The 12,018-nt window shown below is 32.0% G+C and overlaps 2 protein-coding genes across 2 annotated transcripts; both read left to right on the top strand.

Moving 5' to 3' along the window:
- Window positions 1–3,850: 3,850 nt before the first annotated feature.
- Window positions 3,851–5,982, top strand: LOC143919101 (large ribosomal subunit protein mL62). The gene is made up of 5 exons (XM_077441292.1): window positions 3,851–4,044; window positions 4,120–4,290; window positions 4,403–4,588; window positions 4,681–4,850; window positions 4,936–5,982. Exons 2-5 carry the CDS (start codon window positions 4,132–4,134, stop codon window positions 5,027–5,029), a joined length of 609 nt encoding a protein of 202 aa, XP_077297418.1. The 5' UTR covers window positions 3,851–4,044; window positions 4,120–4,131; the 3' UTR covers window positions 5,030–5,982.
- Window positions 5,875–9,302, top strand: Cluap1 (clusterin associated protein 1). Its single transcript, XM_077441280.1, has 10 exons — window positions 5,875–5,933; window positions 6,333–6,529; window positions 6,607–6,786; window positions 6,865–6,960; window positions 7,057–7,274; window positions 7,416–7,548; window positions 7,628–7,712; window positions 7,782–7,871; window positions 7,949–8,098; window positions 8,970–9,302. The coding sequence occupies exons 1-10, from the start codon at window positions 5,912–5,914 to the stop codon at window positions 9,185–9,187; spliced, it is 1,389 nt and encodes a 462-aa protein (XP_077297406.1). The 5' UTR covers window positions 5,875–5,911; the 3' UTR covers window positions 9,188–9,302.
- Window positions 9,303–12,018: the final 2,716 nt, after the last annotated feature.

Raw genomic sequence — 12,018 nt, 5'->3', positions numbered from 1 at the left:
ACGTATTAAGTTGAAAATTTATATTTCTATTCTTTATGTACTAACTTAGAGCTGGTAGGGTTTTGGCCAGAATTCGTAAACTAGAAGTAGTATTTTTTTTAAAAACAATATTTCATTATTTTATTATGACCTTTTAAATTATTTTTATTTTCTTGATATTTAATGAGTATAATACTGATAGTGATTTTTAGTAATAAAAAAAATTTGAACAAAATCTGACAACCGGAAGTAGAACTTTTGTCTTGTGCAAGTTTCCATACATTTGCGGTCAATTTGTATGGAAAATGCTGTTATAGTTATTAGTAGAGCCCGGAATCTGACGGGGCTGTTTATTGTTCAAAGATTGTAAATGCATTGTTAAAGGTTTGCCGAACCTTTTTTACAAAGCATTTACAACAATTGAACAATAGGCGGCACGTTTCCGGCCCCTTCAGATTCCGACCTCTAGTTATTAGTATTTCATAATCTGTCTGTACGGTTCAATATCGAATTTTGTTTTGTTACCTTCTTATATTACTCAAATACATAGATAAAGTCATGGGTTGGTCACACCCGAATTTTTTTTAAATATTATTGTGTAATAGGCAGTGGTGTAGTGCTAAAAAAAAAATTCGGATGTGATCAAGGCCGTAGAGAAAATCCGAACCCCGTTGCAAATTTGAAAATCCGGGCCCCATCTACTTTTTTTTATTAAAAAAATTAATATTATTACAAAATATTATTTATTGGAACGCAGGTACATAGTAGGTAATAATGTATTGAATTTGGGATGATTTTTTTTCTGTGAGAGCTTTTGAAAATGTCTCTATATACATTCGTACGTACTTCAGATTGATACATGTTCATTATGGGTTAAAATAATCAACATAGAAAAAAGGTGAATAGTAAAAATGAATTCGTAAACGACAAATATTATTAATTTAAAAACTAACTTTTATTTGAAATATTCTAAATCCAGTCTACCGTTCGCAATTATACAGCAAAATTTGAACGTGTTTGAATTACGTATTTTCCAAAAGTCGAAAGACAAACGGACACTTTTAACGATTAAAATCAAGCATTTATTATATGTAGTATATTGCCCTGGATGTGACCAACCCATGACTTTATCTATGTATTTAAGGAATATAAGATCACAAAATAAAATTCGATAATTGAAGATACACGTTCATACTAGGGATCCCAAATATTCGTCGACTTCAACTATTCGAATATCGAATAGTAAATCAAGAGCTATTCGAATATATTCGAAATTTAAAAAAAAAAGGTAATTACATATGTACCAAGCATAAATCTGAATGAATCTTGAATCTTATCATAGTTGCCATTGAATTCCACCTCGTTTTTACAGCCAATAATAATTCATTATGACCTCTTAAATATTCGTATTATTTTTCTGATGTTTTCTAAAATTTCGTAGAGATTATTATCGACCGAAAAGTGATTTTCTTCAAACTTTTCCGTATTTAATGAATAAAAATCCGTTTCTTCACATGTAGACATTTCATCTTCTTCATTATCTTAATTTTTATCACAATTATCCCCATTATATATTTAATTTTCTTCATAATCGTCGGCTTCTTCGTCATCACTCTTTTCATGTTGATTTTGTGTATTTAGTTTATAAAAAAAATATATACACGAATAATATTCGAATAGTTGATGAAATATTCGAATAACGAATGGCTGAAAAATCAGACGAATAATTCGAATACTCGAATATTCGAATGTTAGATTGGGATCCCTAGTTCATACATACCGGTTATGAAAGCATTTTCGAAAAAAATTGAGCGCAAATGTAGGGAAATTTACACAAGACAAAAGTTCTACTTCCGGTTGTCGAATTATTTTAATCACATTGATACAATAATTATACTTGTATTTTTTCGTGAAGAGCACACATGTCCAAAGCGTCGAAAAAAATAGTGGAAGAAAAATCGAACAAGGGTAACCTGCCCCTTCTGGTTAACTCACACTCATCAAATTTTATATTTGACTTGGTATTGAGCTTCAATTTCTAGATATGAAATTTCAGTTCAATAAACCAAAAGGTTTCTGAGAAAAACATAAAATAACCACGATTCTCTAGAGTAAAAGTCCTGCTTCCGGTAGAGGGTAATAAATTCAAAAAATATTAGGGCATAAAATTTATAATTATTATATTACATATAAAAAAGTTTTAGTCTAATTCGGGTAGCGGTTTGGGAGATAATTGAATTCAAAAACATAAAAAGAAGGCACCTGTAAGGGGAGTAACATTTCCGGTCAACTTACAAATTTAGCGTCGTATGGATAAGAATTTCAGAAACCGATACTGAAGATTCAGTTCGATAGGACTAACGATGTTCAAAAAATCCCCAAAATACACTGACACATATCTACACACATTTTTTTTCTAGATCATGAAAACGTTCAAATCAGTCAAAATCTCAAGATTATTCGCCGAGAGTTTTCGATAATTTCCTTTTTTCTTGGTTATAAAAAATGTCTAGTTAGTTAATTAGCTTTCTAGAATGTCTGAGAGCATTGCGAATGAAATTTTTTCATTGTGACGACACTAAGACACCACCATGAACGTTTACCGCAAAATTCTCACAGGAATCCAATGCTTATTAACTCTGGAAGCAATAAATTATACATATTTTTATTGCTTTGGTGAATATATTCCAATGAAATTGTTCCAACTTACTGATTTAATCATTCATTTCCTCCCTCATCTTTAACGTTCACATGATTTTTTATCAATTTACTTTCAAAGTTTTCGACGAAATTTTTTAACACAGATTTTGTATGAGTTTGGGTATTTTAATTGTTATTTCACATTAGTGCGTACTTTTAAAACACATTACATAATATGAAATCGTCAATTTATTAAGTGTAGAGACGATAAAAATTCGCATTATGCATGCAATTCCCGTTCCCCGTTCCCATTTGTCGGTAAATCGCAGGCGGCGAACAAATTTGAAATTATTCAATTGTTTGTTTATTTTACCCTAACAATGGAGATGGCGACGCGAACACATTTGAAATTATTGCGTTGCAATGCCACTTATTCCTGTTTTCCCATTCCCATTCCGTTTTTGGGTGATTTTATTTTTCACACAAACCATCGCGGGCATAAACACAATAACTCATATAAGTTTCACCGCAATCGGTTGAATAGTATAGGAAAACATACGTGTATGTAGATTACAACATATATACATATACATATGTAGATCACCATTCATTATAAATGTTAATTATAATTATTTATTTATTTTTTCTGATCGTCCTACATTGTTATTGGTGACCGGAAAAATGTACTCGAGATAGTTGCACTCTCGAGACATCCAAACTTTCAAAGATGCTCAAGGAGAACTAACGCGATAGAATTCCACAAAAAGCGTCAGGGGTACCAACCTTTTTCTATAGAGTTCTATTGCGTAAGTTCTTATTGAGCGCCTTTGAAAATTGCGGCTTCTCGAAACTATTTTCAGTATTCAGTGTAATTTAGTGTATCTTTACGCGAACCATTTTTATTATGACCGTCCTACATTTTTATTCTGATCACTTAACATTTTTATTCTAATCATGAATAATATAATTCTGACCAAAATAGTTATAATATTCTGACCAAGACTCGAATCTTATTCTGACCAAAAGGTGATTTAAATTCTCACCATTTAATTTGTCATGCCTATATATGGTAAACGGACTACTAGTCATATGTAAACCAGTCACAGGACAACCGATCGCTCTAGATCGGTCACACGTGATCACCCGTCACACTAAAACTGGTCACGAGAAAACTGGTCACACCCTAAAATCGGTCACGAGAAAACTGGTTAACCGATTTTAGGGTGTGACCAGTTTTAGTGTGACGGGTGATCACGTGTGACCGATCTAGAGCGACCGGTTGTTCTGTGACCGGTTCACATTTGACTAGTAATCACCGAACCCTATATATGTATATCCCCACCAAAATCTACACACAATATCGACATGGTCAATAAATTGTGTGTTACGTTCGCATGAATTTTATAAAGCCGTCTGTCAAAAACGGTGTGTTGAGGTTATTTAACAAATTGTGGCACTTGCTGTCTTCGCTTTCGTGATTTATTCCGATTTTTTTCATAGATATATATCAAAATGAGCGGCATCTTCCTGCCCGTCGCCAGAAATATATTTAGTTCAGTAATTTTACTCTCTCGGACACAGCAATTGCTCAGACCACTGTCCTACAAAAGTAGCCTATCGTTAGATACATTGTATCCAAAAAGTTCTACTAAAATTACCACGCCCGATTTTGTAAGTAATTCATTAAACCTTCGCGGACGACCGCGAAAACTCGTCCTCTTATATATAGGTTATGTTTGTAAATGTACTTTTTGGCGTCTTATAACACTTTTTTTTATTTTAGGTTCCTCAAAGTGAAGAAAAATTTGATGGGTTCATACCAATAAACAAATTGCAAGTGACTTACAGCTGTAGCTCGGGACCCGGTGGTCAAAATGTCAACAAAGTTCAAACCAAAGTAGATCTGAGATTCAATGTTGCGGACGCAGATTGGCTAGATGCCTCTCTTCGCGAAAAAATACTTGAAAAAGTATGTCATAAATGTTATTTTAATCTAATATTATTTCAATTTATATGTTTGAAAATCGCACTGCACTCATACACATATGTTTTAATTTTCAGAATAGAACTTCCATAACAAAGGAAGGGTTTTTGGTCATTCGTTCCGAGTTGACAAGATCACAACAGTTGAATTTAGCTGATTGCATGCTAAAGTTACGGAATATAATAAGAAATGCCGATGCACCTCCTCCAAAAATGTCTAAAGAAACGCCAGAAATGTTACGGAGAAGGTATTTCATATCAACTGGATTCAATTTTTCAGCGGCCAGATGTATATGTACCTAAATACACACTAATGTTATAATTCATTTTTAGAGCTGAAAAAGCTGCAAGGGAAAGATTATATGAAAAACGAGAAGCATCTCTCAGACGTGTCGCCCGCCAACCTCCAACCATGCAAGACTTATGATATTTTCAATAGAAGTTGCAACAAATCGAATGCTATTTCAATTGATCACGTTGTAACCTTATAATCGCTATTCTTAAAATACTGTCAAATTTACTTGTAAACAACGTTTTTTTATATTATCAATTAGGTTCCTTATATGTATTACAGCATTTATTTAGTGACATGTTTATACATACTACATACATATGTACATATATGTGATGTAATATAGATTTGATGTAGTAGAAATAAAATAAATACATACATATGTATAATACAATAAACCACTTAGTCTTATAATTCAATTTTCTGCATCTATTTTAGTTTAATCAGTTAATTTTAATGAAAATGAAGCGTTTTTAGAAACTAGTTTGTCAATATTTTTATTTTTACATACCTCCTTTACGTTTCACTTTTGGAAAAAGTTTGCCTCTTATCCGATCGTTTTCATACTTTGCCATATTGCTCATTTTGGAGATCAATATAAGTAAATGGATCCTCCGCCATTACGATGGTGCAAAAATATCGTGTAAGACGCGTTTGAAATCTGCCCGGCGAGATAGTCGTTGACGTTTATCCACCGTTTGTTTATTAGTTTTAAACATAGATGGCGGTATTGAAATAAAATTATTGGTATTTTTATTCAAAATAATAATTTTATATACAAATTATAGAAGAGGTATATTTTTAAAAAACTTTTTTATTGTTAAATGTTCACTTCTTTGAATATAAAATTGATTAATTGATTATACACAATAAAAAATAGCTTCATAAATTGCATTTAAACGTACAATATACAGATATAATTTTAAAACCGGTGCGCATTTATCTGTAAGTGTTGTCGTGGCAACGAAACTGTCACAACAATCTGATGAATTTGTGTCGAGTTGCATTTCGATAAAAATGTCCTTTAGAGATCTTAGAAGTAAGTGACGAATGTACACATATTAATTTTAATTACATCATTAGTATATTAGAGCTGAATTTGATTCATTATCAACAATCCAATCCATGTGTTTATTATTTGACGATTACAACTTCATCAATCTTTTTGTGCAATATATGCACATGTAAAAGTGTTGTTTTAGTAGGAAAAAAATAGCAATAATGCACTATATACATACATATATATAATGTATTGTATGAACATAAAAATAATTATGAAGTTATAGTATTCAAAATAATGTACTACTCAATGTTTTTGCAGAACTGCATTTTATTTGAAAGTGTTTGATCAATGAAATCCATTTTCGGTTATAGACTTATAGTCGAAATGAAACAAAATATGTATATAAAACAAAAAAGTTACCAAAACCTATTTTAGATTTTGCGGAACATTTGAGGGCGTTAGGCTATCCAGATAATATATCTCTGGAAAGTTTCCGCCAGCCAAATTTTCCTCTTGTGGCCGCATTATTGACCTGGTTGGTTGAACGTTTTGATCCTGACGCAATTCTTGATGGTGGAATTAACACAATCGACGAAAGAATTTCTATCATCCGCTCAACTGCTCAATTTATGGTAGTTTTATTAATTAATAATGATTTATCCCAATATCTCGAAAATCTAACAAAATGTTGGTACAATGCTTTGTTTAGGCTACAAAAGCAAATCTCAAACTAAATACAAAAAAGCTGTACGGAGCTGATGGATATGCTGTTCGAGAATTATTAAAAATTACAACGATCTTGTATGATGCACTCAATATAGCAAAAACCGATAATGAAGAAGCTGAAGATGCCGAGGATCCCAGTTATCAATTCGACATATCGTCCAAGGTTAACCTTGTACAGTAGACATGTGATACAAAAATTCTAGTTTAATTTGTTTTAACAAAACATACATATGTATTACAGATAGGTGAGTTGAAGCATGCTAGACAATTGGCCACAGTGATCACTTCTAATGGTGCTATGATTTATGATTTGTTAGGAAAAGAAGTCGATTATAAGGTTATGTATATGTATATGAATGTACAATGTATGCATAATTTGGAAAGTTTAATTGTTCTTTGTGTAATAACGTTGGTGTCATATATTGTTTTAAAGGAAATACGAGAACAATCGATCAGTCGACCTCTAGATATGTCTACTGTAGACGGAGCTGTAGAACGAGCCGTTACATCATTAGTGCGTGATCTGGCAGTAGTACGTGATCAAATAGATAACATAGCAGCGAGTGAAGCTTCTCTTGATAGTAAAATTGAAAAAAAGAAAGCTGAACTTGAACGTTGTGAAAAACGGCTTCAAGCAATGCAAAAAATAAAGTAATTTTTTTTTAAATAACCGTTATTAACACACCATACAATGTGAATCGTCAACCATATCATCGTCATCATCATCACCGTCACCGCTACAATTCCGAGCGAATATTGCAATCCGTAATATAAAATGACAATTAATTTTAGACCTGCCTACCAAGCTGAGTTTAATTCTTTAGAAGTTGAATTGGAAAAACTGTATGACGATTATGTTCTTAAATTGAGGTGCATAGAAGCTTTAAAGCAGCAATTGAGCACTTTAGAAGCAGCTGAAGCTGAGGTTCTATTTCAATAACACATATGTTCCTTTACACACAATATACATATATATATAATAAGTAATTTTTTTATACAATTAGGTTGCTGAAGAACGACGTAGTGCCGCCAAGAAACTTATACAAAAATATGAATCTGAAGATATATTTGTCAATATGAGTGATACAGGTATGTACATATAACTATTTGAATTAAGGTTTATTTTGGACATGAATAAAGTAAAAAATTGTATTTCAGACGATTTCCAATATGATGAAAGTCCACGAAAAGAAGTTGATAAACGACCAACGACAAGGCCAAGAACAAGACTCCGAGTGAGAACTGCCGGTGTGTATTTTATTAAATAAATGTGTACATTGTTTTCATATCAATGTTATCATCTCATATGTATTTCTTTATATTAGCTGGTAACGCAAGAGGCGAACAACCGAAAATATTTGGAAGTATGATGGGTAACAAAGATGATGAATTTTCTATAGATGACTCGTTGGGTGATGATGACGATTTGCTAGGAGAAAATTTAGATGACGAAGACTTGAAAGCTTTGGACATGGGTATTTTTTAACTTTCAGCAAGATATCATATACACAGGGCCGCTAAGAGGAATCCCAGCCTCTATGATAAACTAAAAAAAAATTGATCTTATAAATATATTTTTATAAAAAAATGTGAAAAATCTATTAGAACTATAAAAAAATACCTATATATATATGCTGGTTGCTATTTTTTTAAATAATTCAATAAGAAAGTATGATATTGTAAGGTATGATTTCACAAAAAATAATAAAAATTTAGCATTAAATGAATACATGTATTTTTTGGGTCTACGTGACTTGACAGAATGTTAAATTACAGAAAACGCAAATATCGGAAGGCAAAGATCGAAAATCGAAAGATCTTAAGTCGAAAGATCAAAAAAAAATGGTGCATGGTAAACGGTACATACTCACTTAATTTGCGCGAGCAGGATACAACAGGAACAAGAGGAACATGCTTTTTCTCCCGTATTCTGCGCGCGCACATTAACACAGGAGGAAAAGCATGTTCCTCTTGTTCCTGTTGTATCCTGCTCGCGCAAATTAAGTGAGTATGTACGTGAGTATGTACCGTTTACCATGCACCATTTTTTTTTTGATCTTTCGACTTAAGATCTTTCGATTTTCGATCTTTGCATTCTGATATTTGCGTTTTCTGTAATTTAACATTTTGTCCAATCACGGAGACCGGTATTTTTTATGTAGAATAATATAGAATATCTCAATATCGGTCAGTTAGACGTCCCGATACGGGACTCCTTGAATAGTCCGGGCCCTGGAACTTTACCAGCGGCTCCCCCCCTCTCGTCGGCCCTGCATATACATATATTTTTATATTTATAAACAACATTTATTTTAAAATTGCATTAAATATCTGAATAATTTACAGGAGAATCGGATGATCTAGGATCTCTAGGTAGTTCGGATGAAAGTGAACTAATTATTGGTAATGGTGCAGGAAACACGTCCAACGGAAACATCAGTAGGTCTGGCATGGGCAACAAAAACCAAGGCCCCATGGGTTCCAATCATTCTCTGAACAAGAGAGCACCATCTGCAAAGCCCAACGGTGGTTTACAAGATATACTAAGTGATGATGATTTTTAAACAAAGCAAGTATATTTAAGTACATGCATAGTTGCAATTTATTGTGATGATATCAAAATTATCATTGTTTTTAATTATAGAACATAGGTAGAATAAAATTCATATTAAAAATGGTATCTTTATTTATTATTAATGATTAATCCAACATTCATTCCATTATTAATACGTAAATTGGTCCGAGAAGTAAGCATACAAACAATATAACTTGTTTTATAATATTAATTACTCGGGACACGTCGAATCAGTGAACATAGATTCATATATGTATATGTATGCATGTAGTTTTGATCCACTAATTATGCAGTCGTGTGAATAATTCCAAAATTCGTGTTCGCAGAGACGATTTTTGGTTTTGTGTGTAATACCGTGACCTGTGCAGTCGTTCGAATAACATGGTGTCGAAGTAAGTGGGTTAAAACGACACGGTTTGCATCTTTTTCTTTCAGATCCAGCTGCTTCATTCATTATACGTTTTGGTATTCAATCATCCCATATCTTGATAGAAACTACCGTACAGCATTCTATGTATATGTACATATAATGTAAGCAGAAACTTATCACTCGGAGAAAGATCAGTCTACTTTCATTTATCACTGCAGCTTTTCTAGGATAATTAAATTTCTGTAAAAATAGACCGAGTTTCGATTTCATTATAAAACATAAAAATTAGGAAGCAAGTCATACTCATATTGATTGAAAACTTCTATAGTATGGATGTAATATGTTAATTGAAAACATTTATAGTAAACAATGTCTTGTATAGATTACATACATTTATATACAATACATTTTTGTCTACATATGCAGCCTAATTATTGTAGTGAGTTTCAAATGTAAAGTTCCACGAACCTCTGTAGACATATTTGAAAAGTGAAAGGTCGTTTTTATAAATTGACGCGCATTTTGGTCGCAAAATAGGAAACATAATAGACAACATGTCTACGGTTCTTAGTGCGCAGTGGATGTTATCTGTGCACTAATTGCGTCGGATTAATTTCATGAATCGTTACACTCTTTGGAAGAATATAGCGATCTTCGCGAAGCATTAACTTATGAATTATGAGTGCTTCCAATTAATTTTGGAAAAATCTGCACGATAATGAAATATCATCTCGGTTTCGCGCTCCAGTTATCATCGCACACATACATACATACGCATACTTCGCACAGACATTTGAATGTGTATGTATATTAAATGTGTATTTTGATTTTTAATAACATTTTCAATTTTCCTTGACTGTGTCATTATGCATATGAAAAACAATGGAGATTTAAAAAGGCTATCTTGCTTTTTTAGTGGGTATTCTACATACATAAATACATATGTGTTGTATATGTATATAGAACAGTTGAGCAGCAGACGAGACTATCGTCTGGTAATGTGAAGACTCGGATCGATCAATTAGAACGACTAAAAGAAGAAAGATAAACGGTAAAAAGTAGCAGAATAAAACTGCAAAGACTTTTCGGTTCCATTATTTTAAGTTTGAGAAGAAATGAGCGAAAATTTCAAATGACAATTGTGTGACAATGTGTAAGAAACAGCATGACTGTCGAAAAACTTTACATTGTTCTTTTAACGATTCATTGTGTTTCAAAGATTTAGTTAGTTAATTTTTTTTTAACATTGAAGTTGGTTTTTAATTCAAGAATTGATTTTTTTTACATTAACGTGAAGTGAATTCATAAAAAAATGAGATAATAAGAGAGCGGAATATGAATTTTACATTAAAATATTCTCTTCATTAAAATTAATTATATTTAGGTAAAATATGCTTTAATGTAAAATCAAATATTATAATACATACATATTCTAAATCAATTATTCATTTTTTACAGTCCGTTTAGCAATTCATCTGAGATGTTGAACGATAAACACACTCGAATATAATTAACCAGCTATTAATTAATTATGAATTAGTAACAATAGAGAGAAATTGTTTCTATCCGCTACAAATCGAATTACTTTCACATACTTGTGCAAATTTTAAGTGTGTAGATGATTAATATCATTGAAATCGTAATGACATTAATTCAAATGAAACGCAGCCTATTTACTAAATCGGAATAGTGTGTACCGTTATCACCTCTTTGCTGTATCCAACTAAAATTATTATAATAGCGAATAATTACCACAGTTGAAATGATTGATGCTACAAATACGACCAGATGTAACCCTCAAATGTGCAAACTCTCTACGTATGTACGTACATACATATAATATGTACATAAGTACATTAATTTAATATCATGCACTGAAAATTTTAATTTCAAATTAAATTTTCGCGTTCCAGTTCATAGACCCTATGTTCTTGCAACTAAGCAACCTCTAAAATTTTAGATTTACTTAAAAAAATATGTCTTATAAATAAATGCATCTCAATTAGTGTAAATTTAATCGTCATGCTCGGCTTATTCGCACATCTCTTCCACAAAAAAATTCAACTTCTTCCTTAGATGACTATCGTAGCGTTTTATGCGAGCTTTATATTGTGTATATTATATTTAGAACTAAACCATCTATTCATTATTATAAATATGTATAGTAATTTGCTAGATTTTAATAAACTCTGAAGGCAATGATGCAAACATTCGGATCTTCAACCGTATGTTGTAACAATAGATGAAGTTTTCTGATCATGCGGAAATTCGAGCTCGAGATTTTGACTGATTCGAACTCGGAATCGATCACTGATCACGTTTTAATGATCTAGAAAAAATGTGTGTCCGTGTATTTTGGGGATATTTTGAACACCGTTCGTCCTATCGAACCGACACTTAGTTTCGGATACTGAAATTCTTATCGATACTACGTAAATTTTTTTCAAATT

The sequence above is a fragment of the Arctopsyche grandis genome, chromosome 1 (genome assembly GCF_051622035.1).
Source record: "Arctopsyche grandis isolate Sample6627 chromosome 1, ASM5162203v2, whole genome shotgun sequence".
In the NCBI taxonomy this organism is placed as follows: Eukaryota; Metazoa; Arthropoda; class Insecta; order Trichoptera; family Hydropsychidae; genus Arctopsyche; species Arctopsyche grandis.
Note: the sequence above shows the minus strand (reverse complement) of the source record. Positions and strands in the feature narration are given on the sequence as shown.